The sequence below is a fragment of the Tachysurus vachellii genome, chromosome 4 (genome assembly GCF_030014155.1).
Source record: "Tachysurus vachellii isolate PV-2020 chromosome 4, HZAU_Pvac_v1, whole genome shotgun sequence".
Taxonomy (NCBI): Eukaryota; Metazoa; Chordata; class Actinopteri; order Siluriformes; family Bagridae; genus Tachysurus; species Tachysurus vachellii.
This window is the reverse complement of record NC_083463.1, coordinates 15935345-15955897: the sequence shown is the minus strand read 5'-3', so window position 1 is coordinate 15955897 and position 20553 is coordinate 15935345. Positions and strand designations below refer to the sequence as shown.

General features: G+C 38.6%; 1 protein-coding gene across 1 annotated transcript in view; it reads right to left on the bottom strand.

Moving 5' to 3' along the window:
• The window catches only part of chchd6b (coiled-coil-helix-coiled-coil-helix domain containing 6b), a 41538-nt gene that overhangs the window by 15782 nt on the left and 5203 nt on the right, over nt 1-20553 (bottom strand). Inside the window, exons 2-5 of the mRNA XM_060868020.1 lie at nt 20335-20428; nt 20051-20093; nt 15979-16123; nt 9964-10047 (exon numbers count right to left, since the gene is read on the bottom strand). Coding sequence (XP_060724003.1) covers nt 9964-10047; nt 15979-16123; nt 20051-20093; nt 20335-20428 — 366 coding nt within the window. The remainder of the gene's footprint in view (nt 1-9963; nt 10048-15978; nt 16124-20050; nt 20094-20334; nt 20429-20553) is intronic.

Here is a 20553-nt window from a genome sequence, read left to right as displayed (position 1 = left end):
ATGTTTTCTGTACTCTCAAGACTACAATAGCAAACGTACCACAAAGCATACTGTCGCATACTGCTTGCGCATCTCTTTAATTAAATGTTGTGCCAGTGCACATGAAGTGGCAAGGTCTGTTTGAGGTACCTTCGCCCAAGCTTTGCACAATGTTTGTGTCAGATAAAATAAAAACATACAATGCTATTCATAAAAGCGGAATAAGGAATGAGAGCATAGCGCTATCTCTCCTAGAGGCTTAGGAATAAATGAATGGGCAATGGAGAGAAGTGCTGCGGATTTGGAGCTTAAGCTGAGGGTATGGATAGAGGTGGAGGGTTAGAGGAGTAGTCCTTCACTTCTCTTGCCCAGGTAAAGTCTCTCTTGCTGGGTTGGATATCACTGCGACAACCCGTCGCCCAAAGCCTCCTCCTCCAGAGATAAGCCGTTGAGGCTGCTTTGATTACCGCCGCTTACAAACGCGCAAGTGCTTAAGACAACGATTTGAAAAGTGGTGACAAATACATGAATGCATGGACACACACACACATATGCACACACATCTTTTTGGAAGCACAGTGATGGCACAGAGGAGACCAGTAAGATTAAGTATGTGAGTGTCTATATGTATGTATGTGTGTATGTATGTGTGTGTGTGCGTGTGTGTGTGTGTTATATCTGCAGCTCACTCAGGATTACTCTCTATGGCAGAACTTAACAAAGAGAGTGCCGGATTAGTGTGTGTACGCTGAATCTTAAAAAGCCTGTGTTTGAGCTGTCGATCAAAACACTTTTTGCAAAAGCGCACACATACACAACTGCACGGCACACACGCGTCAACTGAGAGGAGATTAAAGGGCTCGCCTCAATAGAGCGAGGGATGGAAAGAGAGAGAAAATGAAAGACTTAAAAAAAAAAAAGTGTCTTTTCATATGTTTCTGTTTGGTTGTGTAAGCAGGGGAGTGTATCAGCGTTCGCACCTGTATTGTGTGTGCGTATGCAGGCATCTTCATGTGTAACTATGAATGAGTGAATGTGCAAATGAGGGTTTGGGAGTGGATAACGGAGTGTCTGTGTGTGTGTTTGCATGTGCTGGTACAGAATGCAGAGTATGCAGAGGTAAATAGACCATAAGGTGTCTGTCTGGGTCTAAGTGGACTCAAATTCAGAGAAAAGCTGCTGTCAAAATGTTATGTACCTTCACAAAGCTATGAGTTATATGTGTGTGTGGGGGAGAAGAGATGAAGCTTTTTTGCAGGACTATAGAGAATTGCACAACCACAAATCATGTCAAACTGCGATATAAAAGAGAAAGTACCACAAAAAAGAATTAGAATTACTGGTTCAATGTGTAACCTCTACTGCAGTAAAGTAAAAGGTTAGACTCCAAATGGGGGAAAAAGAAAAAAGAAAAATATCCTGAACCACCGAAATTTTTGCATTAGTTCTAGGCTTAATTGCTGCATAAGTCAAGAAAAAAAAGGAGGATTGACTTTCTTTTGAGTATAAATGCTGGGGTCATTCTCTTTTTAGTTCCAATCTCTCTCTCTCTCTCTCTCTCTCTCTCTCTCTCGCTCTCTTCCTCTATAATGGTAACTGTAGCGTTTAAATGGTTTACTCACATGTTAAATACCCAGAATGCCGCAGGGTGATAAGGGAGCAGAGGAACAGCAGTTATGAAGGTACGGAGGAATGAAGCAGAGAGAGGGGATAAAAAAAAAGAAATAAAGCTGAAACAATTCAGCTGCGCAAGTCGAAGCTCATTCACTGCACAAATAGAGCGGCAGCCCTGGTGACTCTCAGCAGCCAATATCTCTGCTCCATTTCACTCTAGTACTGCAAAACACACTTCAGGACAAGCTTGCACCCCCTGTCTCTCAGGAATTAAGTGAAGGCTAACACTGACTACAATAAAATCCTACTCCATCAAAAACAATGAAACATATTACATTCGCGGCTTCAAAGAAAGCAGGAAAATATCAGCAGATATATTGTTATATTGGTTGCCATGTATCTGTCAAAGAAGCTTGTCTACAAGCAGCTCAGTGTTTTATATGCAATAATCCACCCTGAAACGTAGTTTATTAAAGGCATTTTTCCTTAAAAATCAACATAGACAAAAAGACTGTCTAAACATTAAACCTTCCAGAAGGTAATGCCATGGAATACATTGTTATAATAATAATAACAATAATAATAATAATAATAATAATAATAATAATAAAACAGTAGTAGGAGAAAATGGAGAAGTAGTAATAGTAGTACTTACAATCGAAGTATTAGCAATAGCTGCCATTTAACAGTATTAGTAGAAGTATTAGGATTAATAATAGTATTAATAGCGCTAATAGAAGCAGCAGCAGTAACAGTAGTAATCAGAGCAGTAATAGCAGTAATAAAAATTCTACATACAAGTATCTATAGAAGTAATTGAAATCAGGCCTGTAGTAAATGCAATAACTCTAGTAATAGTAGTATTAACAATAATTATAGAAGTAGTAGCAGAAGAAATTGTAGTAATAATAGGAGGAGAAAGAGCAGTGGCAGTATTAATAGAAATGGTAGACGTAGTAGCAGTAGTAACAGTATTAATATTAAAAGTACTAATTGTAGTAATAATAAGGAGGAAAACGAGTAGCAGGAATAGTAATGGTAGCAGAAGGAGAAGACAAATTAGGAGTAATAATAGCACTAATAATTATAATGATAATAGTAGTAGCAATAATAGAAGTAGTAGGAGTAATAGTATGAGTACTAGTAGTAGCAGCATACATTTACTGGCAGTTTAGTTGCAGCCATTTTCTCCTGCTTTTCTCTTCTGTCTCAGCACAATAAACTAGCATCTGTATATCTGTGTACAATATTTATACAGACGCGTATTAAGGAAAAGAACTGTACCTGGCTCATAAGCTGGCAGAAGAAAGACACATTACAGAAGGATGACCATAAGTTGAGCTAATCTCTCTTTTCATCTTTATAAATATGTCCAATTTTTAAAGCACTTTTGGGGAAAAAGTTTATAAGCAATGTCCACTGTCTGATTTCTAACATGTAAAATTATGTAAATGCCTCAGCCATATTGATCAAGTCAATGTTTGACATTCTAAATGATGTTTTATGAAAGAGTACAGAGGCTAACACTCTGCATCACTGAAATGGAAATTAAACACTTAAAAGTCCAACTTAGCATTTTTGGAAATAACCTGAATGGAAAGTAAGTTACACAATTGCACAATAAAGTGCATAGCACTCAAGAGTAATTGACACACACACAGCTTTGTTTGTTCAGATTAATATCAATGCATCAGTGTGAAAATCATTCATACCTGTATCAAAAAAACAACAAAAGATGAAAATGAAAATTGTGGAAAACAAGCAACAATGTTTTCTTAGCAGATCAGTGACTCAAGGATTTTTTTCTTTCTAACAAATTCAACCAGTTTTCCATCATCCATCATCTCCAAGTTTTCTTTACAGCTAGGTTGACAGGTAGGCACAGCACCATATGAAACATACTGAAGAGCGCGAAGAATGAACAAAACTGCCAAGAAGCACAGTGACAGCCTGAGCATGAGGTTTGCAAGCTTTGTTACCAGAAATAGAAGGTTAGCTAGCCATGTACCTGCTAGTTAACTAGCACAGCCATACAATAGTCTCAGAGAGCTGGATTTTGTATCTGCTTTGACCATTAGCTTGCTATTTAGTTTCTGTGGTGTAAAAAGTGATTCACTTAAAAAATTTTATCTCTTTGAATTATTTAGTAATTGCTATAGGATATGTTCTGCCATGTTTATAGTGGAAATTATTTGTGCTGATTGCTCTCCTTTTCCGTGTTGATCGTAATAAATATTAACATTGCATGTGAGAAAAACATTATTTCTGGTAGAGGAAATGCATATTACTAATTTTTAAAATAAAGCTATTCAGTAACTAGAGTTTGTGCTCACTAGCCACAGCACTATAATAGGTGTTACTACCATAATATGTTCATGTGTTGTTATAAAGACTGATCTAAAAACAACACAGCTATTGATTATTGTGGTATGTTGTCTGCTATCTCACACTATCCATCTGTAGGAATCAAAATGAATTCATTGCAATTGAGGATTCTGAGTAAAATGTTTTCTATGAATCATAAACTGGACAATCAGTAAACAATGGCTGCTTATATCTACATCATACGTAAAGCATGAGGCAGCGTTACCGAGGCAACAGAGAGGAGCCCCAGTCCAGTCAGAGTGCTCAGCTTTGTAGCTGTTTAATCACAGCTTTTTAACTGTTGTGTTTTTAACAAGTTTTAAATGATTTCTGTTTCAGCTTTATTAAAGGGACAAAAAGAAAAAGAATTTGTGACTGCAGTAAAGTTGTTTAGTATTTGATATTTGCCTGACATTCTGCAACATGTTTCTGAGCTGGATGAAAATAACGACATGCACACATTATTATCTTCTTGTATTAAAAAAAAAGACATTAAAAGCCAATATCTGGGTAAAGCCGGAAAGAAATATCCTTTGAGCATTCTACTATGAATTCAACCTCACAGTTGTCATTAGAGTTTAACAGAAAGAGACCAACAGACAGTTTGATTTTTTTATCAAACAGATTGTGGTGATGGGCTTTGCTGCCTCACAGCTCCAGGGTCCCTGGATTTATCCGAAGCTTGGGTTATCTGTCTGTGTGGAGTTTCTGTGAACACACTTCCTTATCGGCATGTTAAACTGCCCCTAGGTGTGAATGAGTGTGTTAACGTGCATGTGCTTGATGCTCTTGATGGACTGCCATCCCATCCATAGTGCATTCCTGTACAAAGCAGTTACTGTCAGTGCATGTGAGCTTCTGGGGATTCAACCACACATACACAGGGCAAGCACACGATTCTGATCCCATCAAATATTTAAAAGTTGATATTATATTAAAATGAAAACCAACTTCATTCTCTCAAGTAAAAAATTCATTCGGCTTGTCAACGGCTTTATTGGATTCTTACAAATGTTGTCTACATGAACGCTCTTCTGACTAATCCATCAGTCTGATTATTAACAGATTAAAATGCCTCATGGAAAAGTAGCTAGTGTCTGCTGTTTGTCAGTGTTTAAAAGTGTGCACAATCAAGTTTAGATTTAAATCGGAGGAGCAAAACGTGTAGGACCCAGAAGCAACGCTGGCACAGGGACCCTTCACCACTTCCAGCACTGACACCATCACTTTTATTTTACATTCTCTAACTTGATTTCTTTTCCTCTTTCCACCACTCCCTCTTGCTGCATTTCACTCTCTCGCTACAAGGTTCAGAGTGGCATGAAGGACGTGGGTGTTGACAAAGTACATCTTCAGCTCAAGGTCAGGGCTTTTACTTAGAGAGTCGCTGAAAGAGTGCTTTCGTAACATCACTGCGGTGGCTTTCAGCCGCTGACTCATTAAACACTATGCAGCCCTAATTTCTTGAAAGCACAACAGGAGTCATCTCTCGCCATCTCAGACTCTGGTTGTATTTACTTGAGGCCTGTGCTCTGTAAAGCAAGACTGATAAGCACAGCACCTCAAAGTGGACCAAATTGGATTACGTCCACAACCTGCTTCTGTACAGCCGTACATGTACGAACGCAGCCAAATAGAAAACAAACCGGTCATGCCAGTCTAAAAAAGTGTAACACATTTTCTTTGGAGTGGTGCTGCTATGTAGTGGTTTCAAAAGATGTAAGTACTGAGGAAGCAGTGTTTCATCAAATCCAACAGCTGGGCAGAGTAGCCTGCAATGGTAAGGTAAAGCGGAAGAGTTAGTTTTGTTGTTGTTGTCCTTCAGCTCGGCACACAGAATCATCCAATCCACATATATGATTCTGGCACAGGTTTTACACAGAAAGCCCTTAGTGGTGTAACACTCCTGGCTTAGGACCGGCACTTAGTTATAAATGTCCTTATAATTAATAAAGTGGGAAAAAATAAATAAATAATCTTTGACACACAAGCTTGGATGCCTGTGATATTTGTCTCACTGAATATGGGAAATTTTAAAACATCCTTAGAGGACACCATGCACTGTTGTTATCACTGTCCATCTTTTTTTTTAAATTTAATTAGCATGTCAGTTTGCTGGATTTCTTCTCGTGTTACACACATGCACTCACTGACCACTTTATCAGGAATGTCTGTGCACCGGCACATTCATGTAATTATCTAATCAGATAGATTTAAAAAAGGCCAAGCGCTGTTTTTCCAATCTTCAGCTGGCCAATTTGGGTGAGCTCATGTCCACAGTAGTTTTAGATACATGCACTTGACTGACAGGAATGGAACCCTATGTGGTCTTCTCCCGTTTTAGCACGTCCACCTCACGGTTCAACTTGTTGTGCAACACATTCTTAAAACACCACAATCAACGAAGTGATTAGAGTTACTGTAGCCTTTTTGTCAGCTCAAAGCAGTCTAGCCATTCTATTCTGAAGTCTGAAATAAAAATTCTCTCGCCCACAGAATTGGATGGGTTTTTTGTACCAGTCGGTGTAATCTCCAGAGATTGTTGTGTGTGAAAATCCCAGCAGATCAGTGGTTTCTGAAAAACCAGCTCGTCTGCTACCAACAGCGATGCCACGATGAAATCACGAAGGTTACATTTTCTCCTATACGCTGATTTTTGATGTGAAGCTCTTGTATCTGCATCTTGTATCTTGACCTTTATCTGCATGATCTTATGCAACAGATATGTATAATTGCATGAATGAGCAGGTGTACAGGTCTATTATAATAAAGTGGTGGATGAGTGCACGCTTCTTTACACACACATAAAATATGAACGTGAAATATATCTACTGTTATCAGCAACATGCATAAAATGGCACATTATATTTATTTAAAATATAACCTTTTTACACTAATGGTTAAATTCCAAAAGAATGTATGGCCAGATCTTTGTAATGTAAAGACAATGTCACAAAACGTTAGATAAGGTTATCTTGCAACCCAGTGTTGGGGAGTTTATTTCACAACAAGCAGCATAAGTTCATTTCCATAGCAAAGCAATAGGTGAGCTATTTTTGAAATAAATCTTATTTCTAGTAACAACTACTTCTTTCACTAAGTGTAGCATGACAAAAACACTAGTCTACCTTTTCCCTTTTCACATAACAGGATCAATATTATTTGAATCAAACTAATCAATGAGGTCAAACCTTGTTCGATATTTTTAATTAGCGTAGAAGGCACAAAGGTACGCGAGTTCACATAAACCTGTCTGGTGAATACGCAGTCCCTCCAGGACTCTGTGATTACGTGATTGTGGAAATTGACACAAAATCAAACAAACTGCGATATTCCTTGGAGCTTGTGAATAATGATAACATGCAAGACTAGTTGAAAGTTATACATAAATGCTGTCTTTTTATTGTTATTTTACTTAATTACCTAGCTTAAGTCAATATGTAAGGATAGTGATAGCCATCATGTTGAATTAATCTAATGAACCATTGAATTATTTAAAAAAAAAATTCAAAAGAACATGAGCTCAAAAACCCTTCAGACATGAAACAACAAGCAATGCTTTGCCTTATTATTCATATTGCAGCAAATGCTCATAATCCATATGGGTTCTCATGAACCTTAAACCTTAACAAACGTAGCTTGATGTTTCCAGAAAGGAGCAGTCGTTGTATCCATTGTTTTTATTTAGCAAAGATGTTTTAATAAAATCTCCTTTAAAAGCTTACTCTATATAACATGTGCACATTAATATGCACAATACAGTAAACAATATGATTTTTTACTGTGGACCTTTCTCAAGTAGTTTCATACCTTTTTTGGTATGTTGCAGTGCTTGTAGTGCTACGGTATCAATTGAGCAGCCTGTAGCCTGTAACAAGATATAACTGCAAAGTAGCTCCTCTAACACAGCTACTATAGCCTGGTTTCCAGCACAGAAATAAACAATATTAAAATAAACTATGGCACTGTTACAAATGTCCCTCTTACAAAGACCAGCTCTTACACAGATAAAAGATTATCTTCAAAAAAAATCCAGTTTATTACCCAGTTTATTATTATTATTATTATTTTTATTATAACTAATAACTACAAAATAATAATAATAAACTGGGTAATTAGATATTCAAATTTCATGCTTAATCTTTAAAATGTAAATTGGTAAAAATTTCAACAATTGTTTGCGCTTCATTTCCTCTTTTTCAGTCTTTGAAAAACTGAGTTTGATGGTGAATCTTTTTTGCATCTTTTAAACAAGAATTTTTCTCAGTTGTTAAACATTTCTGGCAGTTTCTTGGCTTATTGTAAAAATGTCTTCAAGTCTCATGACTTGTACCCAACTCCCTGCTACATCGCTGCTCCCAACTCCCTGCTACATTTAGGGCAAGGATATTAAAACAGTATGCTAAAACCTGACTGCAAAATATTGATTATGGTATTAGTTGTCAAGTTATTAACAAATCAACACTTTCTCTTGTGTTTGTAAGTGTGTGCATTTACATTTGCGGGTACATGAAGGATAAGAACGTAAGCATGTATGTCACGTTTAGGTATCAATTGTACGAGTACAATTATATGACTAAAATAGCCTTGTTTATTTGATCGTTACAAACAATGAATCATTTAAAAAAAAAAAAGACCAAAAAAATTATTATTATTAAAAGTATGTAGCTGCCAGTCAGCTTATTTGTTTCCTGTTGTGATGATGTTAGAAACTAGCAGGAGGCATAAAGGACACTGACCAAATGCCAGGTCACAGAGAGCAGCAGAAAAGAAAACTTTGCCGGTTTGATTTATTTTCCCCACAGTATAAAGCAGCTGTTCTGTATTACCAGCTCAGAATCATAGAGGAGGTGAGAGATTTCAAAAACAGTTTGCTTGCTAGTTCAGGGGCTCTTTATTAGCTGTTGACAGGTGGTTAGCTCACCAGCTTAATCATACAAGACTGCACTTTGTCATTTCGCACGTCTTTAAGACCAGAATTATATCCAGACAGAAATCGTGTAATAAAAAAGAAAAATGAATCCATGCTGCATTTACGTCTGAACACTCAAACCACTTCAGGAGGTCTGAAATTCATTTTAGCCACAATGTAGCAGTCTAAGAGAATTTGTCTCGCTAAACTACATTTGACAACTGAATCCCCTCCAAATGGGTAAATTCAAGTCAAATGGTTTTCTAGTCATTCCTCCATACAGCTTGTATAGGCGGAAATGACATGCTGTTTCCTCACAAATGGCATACAACATTAAATAGTTAAAATACTGTACATGAATCTGTGACACATAATATAGCATGAATTCAAAGGGACAGTGCACAATAACTAAACATGACAGAAAATTATTGTATGGTATGAGTGACACGCGTCGTTCATGAATGTTGAACTTAGCGCCTTTAAAACAGCAAGTTTAATCATAAAGCCTTTTCGAATGGAATGAGCCAATTTGCATATTAATGTGATATTCTGCTATGAAATTTCTGATTGTTTACTGAGTAAGTGTAAATTCACACAGTTATAATCGGGATAAAATCCAGATACATGGTGTTCAAAGGTCCTGGCTGTTTTTAGTGCTCCACTACACCTATTAGTTTCTATTAGCTTCACTTGTTTTTCAGCGTAATGTATGCAAGTTCTGTTAGACTAGCCCTTCCTGCACCGTCTTGACATTCCTGCAGCGTGCAATTTCAAGCCGTATCATTAGAGTGTTCCTTCTTTTGTTATCGCCTGTTTCCTTGTTTCTACCTATTGGATAGAATTAGCAGTCTGCTACTGGTTGTTGACTCCTTCCTGTTTATCGTTTCGGCTTCAGGAATGCAGAATGAGTTAAAAACTTTAATAAAATACGCTTGCTGAATGCATATTTCACCTCACGTTTGTGACCATGTGCTTGTAATGAAAAGGCTCGTTTTGGAAAAACAAATCCACCCCTTCTTGTAGGCTGGTTACACCCCTGATCTGTTTGTGTGTGTGTGTGTGTGTGTATATGTGTGTGTATGTGTGTGTGTTACCTTATCCTCCATGAGCTGCAGTTGCTCTTTGTAGAATGCAGCCAGATGCTTCAGTTCAGCATCTTTTCTGGCTAGCTGTTTGGCCTTGAAGAGTCAGTGAGAGAAAAAGAAAGAGAGAAAGAGAGCGAGCCAATGAGACATAGATAAAGACACTTACAAGTGTGTAATCTCACTTCTGCTGACATTTCCCATTTAAACAGAGTTGTAGTCCATGGAGCTTTTCAGATTTCCAACGTGATCTTGTGCCCCGGCTCTAATTACTACCTCAAATTCCTGCATGCACCTTTCACTCCACATGACTTCCTGCAATGTTCTGCAATGTCACTCAGTCCAGACTTGAAATTAATACAACTTCCCCACCAATATTTGGACAGTTCAACTGGCAAATCAAATGTAGCGTGAAAGAGGCTTGAGGACCACGTTTGAGGCCTTGCAGGAGATGAATAGTATTTTTTGTAGTATAATAGGTGAGATGTTAGCAGACATGTTACGGTCACAGTTGATCTGAGGTCTCGTGGAGTAAGCAGTGTGTGTGAATGAATCTGATCTCACAGCAGCACTGATATAGAAATAAACTACATGCTCTGTGCATTTACATGGAACTGCCATCCTACATGGTGAGCAGCTGAAGTATGAACGGAGATGTACCTGAGAGAGAAAGAGACAAACACAATGACTGAAGCTGCCTTTAAAAAGCCATTAAGCACACAAAGCACTTTGTAGCATGTAAAAGGAGAGCAGGAAGGAAGAAAAAAGAAGAAGAGAAATGATTAAAATGGATAACTTGAACATGGACAATTCTACAGAGAAAGATAAAATGGAGAAAGAAACACAGAGCGCTTTCTTGTTTGGAGAAGTTAAGCCATGTACCCTATAAGTAAGACAGAGTGAGTGCATAATTCTTGTCTGAGGGAGAATTAGAACAGGGGCACAGGATGATGGGGCCACATGAGATCTAATCTTTACCCTCGGACCTGACTTCTGATTTTTTCTGATGCTCACCCTTAACTTATGCAGTGGAAATATGTGAAGACATTCCACCTGTCCACCTGGTATGACACACAAATGAAATGGTACACAATAGGCTAGCAAGAGGCCACACACACACGCACACACACACACACACATTAGCTTACAGATGCACACATAATTACATACAGTGTAATCATACTGCTCATTTTTCTTCATTCAGTTAGTGTTTGTTGGCAGGAAGGTTCCATTCACTCTACTACGCAGATGATGTGCAATTTTCTAGCTGAATAGCTCCAAAAGTGTTGTGATGGAGGTGTCATCTGTGTGTGAGTGTACGTGTGTGTGTGTGTGTGTGTGCGTGTGTGTACACACACGCTCACACTTCCATTCTGTTATAATGCACAACGAAAACACGCCATTTGAATAAAGAGAGAGAAAAGTAAGATTAACAGGGAGCAGCTTCTGCTTACCCAAGCGTTCAGCTCAGCTGGCTGCTGTGAAAAAGCAAGGGGAGGGGAGGTTGAGAGGATAAAAAAAATGGGACAGAGGGGGAAAAAAAGAGGGATATTGAAGTGTAAGAGGACAACAAGGGAGGAAAAAAGAGAAAAGGAATAGAGCCAGTAACAAAAAAGAAGGTATTGGGAAAAGATACAAAGGGTGGGGGAAAGAGAAAGGGAGAAAAGAAGAGAAAAGTGGATGAGGTTTTGTTCGGTGCTAATTTGGAATTATTGTGCTAATATAGCTGCTGGGCTGTGTGAAATTCATCATGAAGTAAATAAAAGGGTTAAATGGAGCGACTGAGTTATCCCTTCATGATTAAAAGGGCAGATCCCCAGCTTTCTCTGCTCTAATAAATAGCAGAACATAATGTAATCTGCACGAAAGAGATTCTTCGGCAGACACAGAACGGCTAGGCTTATCATCCCTGGCAAAAAAAAAAAATCCCACAGTGATTCTAGTGAAAGGATTAGCAGTATTACAATATAACATTAAATCTAATAGCATTTGAGATTCCAGCACACAGATATGCAACACGCGTTACTTACACGTTCATTTTGCGGTGCTAAAGCCATATCAACACACAGGAGGGGGGGAGAGAGAGACTACCAGAACATTAGCAGTAGGATTACCATATTTCTTAAGATATTTATGCACCTCTATATACAGCAGCTATGGTTGTGTGAGCCTTTATGACACCTGAGAAGTTCAGTAGAGGGAGTGTGAAAATGTACTGACTCTTGATACTAGTGCTATCACAGCATGTGTGTTTTAGATACAGAGACAGAGAACAGGAAGTACCCACAGGTAGGCTGTTCAGCTTACAGTCTAGACTACCTTCTCTGAAAAGACAATGAGAGGGACACACAGACAGAGAGAGGCACAGAGAGATGAAATAGAGTGGGGAGAGAACCCACGAGTCCTGATGCAACAAAGAATTTTAATAGCATTGTAAAGTTTCTGTAGGATGAAAACCTGGAATTATTTCTCCACTTGGTCTGGGTGCTTGTCTCTGTCTCTGTGTGTGTCTCTCTCTGTCTCTCTGTGGAATTTCTGCAGTTGATAGGCAGCACGTTCTCGGTTCTCTGTCTCTTGCCTGAAGCGATTCTCTCTCTCTCTCTCTCTCTCTCTCTCTCTCTCTCTCTGACTCACAGCTAACAAGTGAAGCAACGACGGGCATGGCAAAATCCTTCTCTTTGCATGCATTTAAATCTCATCAACACCTTACCCTTTGCTCTGTCTCTATTTCTGTCCTCTTTATGGTTTCTCTCTGTCTTTAAACCATTGTTTCTTGGTCAATTTGTGTGTGTCTGTTTAGGCCACTTCTTGTATGGAATCGCTGCATTTAATGCCAGTCATGAAAGTCTAAACTTATACATTATATAAACTATTCATTGTGTTACATAAATATGTAAACTCTTAAACCCCAGACTCTCGTTCCTCATTCTCATAGAAGAGGCTGAAGAATAAGACATAAGAATAAAGGAAGATGGATAAAAGTGAAAACATTTCAGACTGAAAGGAGCAAGGGGAAATCTGCAAAACACAGAAAAATTGGATGCGAGTGGAAACGTGACGTAGGATGTGCGAGAAAGTGAAAAGAGAGAAATTAGTGAGAGTGGAAAGAGAACCTTTAAGTCACACTACATTTCACTTTTAACAGAATCTTATTATGATATTAGGCTTATACGGGATCTGGCTGGGGTAGGAATTTGCTCGAGACATTCATATCTTCTCCCTGTTTAATGTAGTGCCTTAGTGCCTTTTGCTTGCAAAATTGATCCAAGATTAAATGTCATCTATATATATATATATATATATATATATATATATATATATATATATATATATACACATACATGTGTGTGTGTGTGTGTGTGTGTGTGTGTGGAAGTAGTATTTTCCCCTTACTGTTATTTTTTAATGTGCACATTTTGATTTTATTAAATATTACACCACAATGGGGTTCAATGCCTAAATCGGACTGCTCTTAATATTTTTAATTGGCTGATGTCCACACATTTGCACCTGCGTTTTTGTAAATAGCTCATCCATATAAATCAGTTCATCTGGTGGTATCAAGGATAAGTCCACACAAATCCTATATTTAAGCACTTATTTCTGAAATATTGGACAAACAAGAATTTCTTCCCGGCTGCAGATGGACAGACAGTCAAAAACAGTAGAGAGCCAGAAAACGGGCCTTAAGTTATACCTGTATATAAGCATGTAAGTAACAGTATTACGAGACAAACATAAAAGAAGCTATTGATGAAACACTATTCCAGACATTTGACCATGCTGTGACCTTTAGATCAATTCCGCAACTGGAATCAGATCATTTTCTGATTACATGATGACTGCATATGACTCCATGCATATGATTTTTAAAAATCCTACAAGCATTCAACCACTCCTCCTGATAATCTGATTGCACTGTCCAAAAAGTACTGATTATATCTACCCTTAGCATTGCAATCTGAATCAAACATTTATTTACAGGGCTTTTTATTCCTATTTACCAGATTATTTCAGATCTACACTCAGATATCCCTTTCAACCTGTACTTACATTATAGAATTTCAATCTGATTGAGCCATCAATGGATTATTTGGTTGCGTGTAAATATACCTGTTAATACTCATGCTGAACATCCTTTACTTAGTACTGATTGCTTAGCTTTTGAGCACATAATTGTAGCATAGTAATGAGATATAATTCCAGTGTCCAGTGTTATTTTGTGCATAATGGTTTCCCTTATGAATTTGATTCCACTCAAGGTTCAAACTCATGTAATGAGTAGGTTTTCCATTGAATTTCTGTATGATATTGTATATTGCTAAACATGCTTTATAAATAATATTTAATTCAGTAGACTTTTTATATATTAGAGTATCATCAGTTGTAATTTACCACCTCTTGTTAAAGTCCATATCATTATAGTTACTGAATGAAGATGAGTGGAAATCATCTCACCTCCTAACACAAGTCTGTTAATGAGAAATGAGGCTAAAACAAGAGGTAAGATATACCTATAACATCCAAAGACCACCAGGCAGCTAGATTACCATTCAGCAGGTGAGCCTGCCCTGGATTTAAGAAAAGAAAGACTAATGCTGCTGTAACACAGGATTTTTTAATCAGTATTTTTTAGCAAGAACATCGCTGACAACTATAGTCTCCAGTCTAACAGGTTTATAGTCAGTGTTTGGAAGTGACCGCTGTATTTAGCATAATAATATAGGTGATGGTGAAACTGTTGTATTGCTACACTACAGCAGGCAGAAAGAGGTGGAAAGAGCACTGCCTGTGAAGACAGGTAAACAGAGTCAGTTTCCCTGTCGTGACAGCCTTGAATATCGCCTGTAACCATGACAACCTCCGAGAAAAATTTCAGTGTTGTCTTTGTTGTCCCTGATCGATTGTTGTCCACAACTTTATTGTATTCTAGATATTTGTATGGATTTAATGGTTTTTTTTGTGTGTGTGCAATTCAAGCTTCTCAGCTTGATGTGATGTCAAGAAACCAGCGGTTCCTTTTTGTTCCATTCTGATTTTATATATATATATATATATATATATATATATATATATATATATATATATATATATATATATATAATTTTTTATTATTTTTTTTAAAGGTCCAACAGTAAAGTTTAATGCTAAATATTTATTTAGTATAGAATCAGCAGATGGTGCGAATGGTGCCATGAAGCGTGCCCCATTTTTTCCTTTATTGTTTCTTCATTCAATCATGAAACAAAACCTACTAAACATGGCTGCGAAATTTTAAACAAAAGCCGAACCTGTAATTAGTTCCACATTTGGCTTGCCTGTTTATTCAGTACAGCATAATATCTAATCCAACCCAATATGAATTCCAGTTGCATGATGTACATACAGTTTTGCAGTTATGGACCACTCCTTTACATTCCACCACTCAGAAGCAGAATGTGAGAGAAAAAAAATCGAATGCTTCTGCTGCCATCTAGTGGTAAGTAAAAAGAGCATGTCACACCCAAGCCATGGACGACCATGCAACAGGGAACACTGAGGCTTCGAGCTGATCCCAAAGTTTTTCTGTTACGGCTGGCCTTGGACGGAAATGTCTCAGCAGCAGATATTATGACCACATGAGCAGCAGCTCTTCTCCAAATGTAAACATTAACTAGTATTGACAGCCCTGTCTGTGGATGAGCAAGCTAATGTAATCAACCGCCGTGAATAGCCTCATTACAATCCTGCACCATTACAGCGGACAAACTCGAGGATAGAAAGAAATGTCCTGCACTCAATAACCATTACGCTCACTTAAAACACCAGGCAGAGAACAACAACATGAAGCAAATCAATTTTCAGTGGGCAGAGAAACACAGATGCACATAGAAAGACAGAAAAACGGGCAGACAGACTGACAGATAAGAAGGAAGAAAAAAAACAGTGAAAGAAAGCGTTGCAAACTCGGCTGACCACTGGAGGATGTTCTCATGTATTTTTAACTCGGTTCAAACAAAGTGAGCTGTGTGAATGCGTGTGTCTTACCAAGTTCTGCACATTCTTCTGCTCCTCTTCGGCTCTGACTCTTTCTTGGAGAACAGCAGGGTTCACATCGTCTCCCACAGATGCTTTCTCTCTGCGGGTGATACGTGCCAACTCCTCCCTCAGCAGAGCCTGCTCCAGCTCGAACCTGCAGCCCACACACACACCGCATAACCACTTCATTACAGAGTAAAATTCTACATGGGATAGTAACACACTTCAAGGTTCTCAAAGTTCTTAAGGTTCTGGGAACTAATCCTGAAATCTCTAGACATGCTTCAGTACCTGGCTCTGTTCCAACAAAGAGAACGGAATACTATATCATTTAATTGGCCTAACCAAGTACCCTAGATGTAACCCATGCTATATCATATAATTTGAACACCATATCAAAGCTTGAGAAGATGGCATAAGAGTACTGTTAGTATTAAAATCTAACTGGGAAGATTTATTCATGTTTATTTCTGCGCAGCTATGCAGTGTGACTGAACACCTTACAGTGTAAATAGGTTAGAAACAATATCTTATGGCTAAGCAACATTTGCCTGGCTGCCCTCTTTGTGTGCTAATTGTTTACTGTTTGGATTCTGTATTGCAGGTCTCTCTGTTACAGGACTACTGGGACACATTACTAACTAGAAGTAAGATCCATGAAGCTTTTTTGTTTTATTCAGAGAAGTAGGATCACTTGTGCAGGGTTTCAGAAATCGGAACATGTTTCAAATAGGAGTTGATCATTTTCCACTAGGGACTCTATAATATGCACGGACAAGTTTTACTGCATTATGGTTAGGTCCAAATATTTAAACAGGCACAGTCCATGGAGAACTTATACTCCAGATTTCATACATCCATTATATTAGATTAACCAGCACTGGTCATTCTGGTCTACATAAGCCTAACAGGCAGAAAGGTACAGTTTCTGAGTCCTTAGCGAGGACAGTGGTTTTGCATGTCGAACAATATAATATGAAAATAATACAGTCAAATGTATTCAAAAATATTCACAGAACTCACCAATGAGTATGAGTATGAATTATGTATTAATAAATATTAATTTTATATATATATATAAAAGAAGAGAGAGAGAGAAATAGAGAGAGACAGAGAGAGAGACAGAGAGAAAGAGAGAGAGAGACCAAGAGAGAGCGAGAGAGAGAGATTTGAAAACTAGTTTTTTCTTTTTAATGTGCTACATGGCCAAAAGTATTCTCCAAAATGTTATCATAAAAATTATGACAATGTTCCAGTATGACAATGACCCTGTACACAAAGCAAGCTCCATGAAGACATGGGTTTTGCACAGTTAGCGTGGAAAATCCGAGTGTTCTGCACAGAGCCCTGACCTCACTGTAACCCAGGACATCTCACCCAATACCAGTCACAGTTCCTCACAAATTCCCAGAAGAGTGGATGAGATATTCTACAAGCACATGTGGGTGTAAGTCAGGTGTGTACAAACCTCTGACCACACAGTGTATTTGGTAGCTCACAAAAGTAAAAATGGGGAAATCAACACAAAGATTCAACTGTTTCACAGGAGCATTGAGGACATTTTGACAGCTGATTAGAAACTGAAATGTTAGGTTCTCTAAAACATGGCACTATCGAAAAACCTAATCAAAGCCTTTACTATGCATTTACTGTGTGACAAAAGCACACTTAACTAGTAAGGTCTTAAAAACAGTTGGTCTGCTTAAAAAGATGCTTAGCACTGCATCTGATTAAAAAAGTTAACTTCCTTAAAAAGTAAATTCCATGTGCTTTGTGAAATATGTTTATTATTTCTTCAGGAAAACAAGAAACGTGCTATATCAGTTACAGTATAAACAGAAAAAAACATATGTTCCTGTCTTTTTTCTTTCTTTTTTGGCTGTTTGCCAGAATTCAGCTACAGAGACATGCGAATTTTCCCAGACTGCCACACATACTTTCATCCTTCACTGGATAGCGAAACACATCTGAATTTTTACATCTAAATTTCCATAGTTTCAGCATGGAAATAGAAAATGTGCAAGACCGAGGAAAAAGGGCTAATTTTTACTTAACATGACCTGAATCAATTATCTGATAATGACTGGAGAAGACACGCTGACGGGCCTGCATAGCAGGTATAAGATTCAACAACTGACAACTGAGGCACACATTTTTCCACACCAGGGAATATCAGTGTCGAGCAGCAAACTGAAGCAGAAAATGAAAATATAATGGCAATTATTTCAAGAGAAGCAAAGCATGCCTGGGAGATTTTAATATGATCGACAACTGTCTATTGCTGCATTGCTTTTATATTACTGCCGATCTCTGCTCCTTACTGTTACAGACGAGATCAAACCACTACAGACCAACACAAAACCTCTAACCAACCTGTTCATATTTCAAATACACACACAGACACACACAGAGACACAGAGAAAGACAGAGACACACAGAGACAGAGAGACACACAGAGAGTAACAAAGAGAGACACCCACACAGACAGACAGTCAGACACAAAGAGAGACACAGAAAGAGAGACTCAGAGAGAGAGAGAGAGAGAGACACACACACATCGAGCGAGACACACACACACAGAGACACACACACACACACACACACACAGACACACACACACACAGACACACACAGAGACACACACACACAGAGACACACACACACAGAGAGAGACACACACAGAGAGACACACACACACAAAACAGAGAGACACACACACACAACAGAGACACACACACACACAAAACAGAGACACACACACACAAAACAGAGACACACACACACAAAACAGAGACACACACACACAAAACAGACACACACACACACAAACAAAACAGACACACACACACACACACACACAAAACAGAGACACACACACACACAAAACAGAGACACACACACACACACAAAACAGAGACACACACACACAAAACAGAGACACACACACACAAAACAGAGACACACACACACACAAAACAGAGACACACACACACACAAAACAGAGACACACACACACACAAAACAGAGACACACACACACACAAAACAGAGACACACACACACACAAAACAGAGACACACACACACACAAAACAGAGACACACACACACACAAAACAGAGACACACACACACACAAAACAGAGACACACACACACACAAAACAGAGACACACACACACACAAAACAGAGACACACACACACAAAACAGAGACACACACACACACAAAACAGAGACACACACACACACAAAACAGAGACACACACACACACACAAAACAGAGACACACACACACACAAAACAGAGACACACACACACACACAAAACAGAGACACACACACACACACAAAACAGAGACACACACACACAAAACAGAGACACACACACACAAAACAGAGACACACACACACACAAAACAGAGACACACACACACACAAAACAGAGACACACACACACAAAACAGAGACACACACACACACAAAACAGAGACACACACACACACAAAACAGAGACACACACACACAAAACAGAGACACACACACACACAAAACAGAGACACACACACACAAAACAGAGACACACACACACAAAACAGAGACACACACACACAAAACAGAGACACACACACAAAACAGAGACACACACACACAAAACAGAGACACACACACACAAAACAGAGACACACACACACAAAACAGAGACACACACACACAAAACAGAGACACACACACACAAAACAGAGACACACACACACAAAACAGAGACACACACACACAAAACAGAGACACACACACACAAAACAGAGACACACACACACACACACACACAAAACAGAGACACACACACACACAAAACAGAGACACACACACACACAAAACAGAGACACACACACACACAAAACAGAGACACACACACACACAAAACAGAGACACACACACACAAAACAGAGACACACACACACAGAGAGAGAGACACACACAGAAAAAGAGAGAGAGAGAGAGAGAGAGAGAGAGAGAGACACACACACAGAGAGACAGAGACAGGAACAGACAGGTCACACTTGGAGCAGGTAAATATTACTGACCGTTTTCTTAGTTCCTCTGGCATCCCAGCTGAAGAATGTCCCCCTGGAGTTGTAAAACATGTCATGAGTGCATTACATGAAAAAATAGAAGCACCAGACTCTTCATCACTGTTGTTTTATGGGTAAATGGCACAGAATAAGAAAATCTTCTTGCAACAGAAGCTGCTTAATATAGACAGGTATCCGACACAGAGACAAACAGTGAAAGCATTTGATTAAAATTATGATAAATAAGATGGATAAACAGAAAGAAAGTAGGGTCTGGCTGAGGTGAAGGTGAATACCGGAGTCAGGCTTCCGACTCTCTGCTTTTGTGGACTGGGCTTTTCCTGAAGATTCACTCGCCTCCCGCATCCTTTGACGAACATCTTCAGACAACTGTCAACACACACGCACAAACACACACACACACACATTCACACCAGTGCTCTTAGTGTAGTCCATGCGAGAAAAGCAGCCCTTAAATCAATTACTGAGCTCCAGTAACTCTCACCCATTGACCA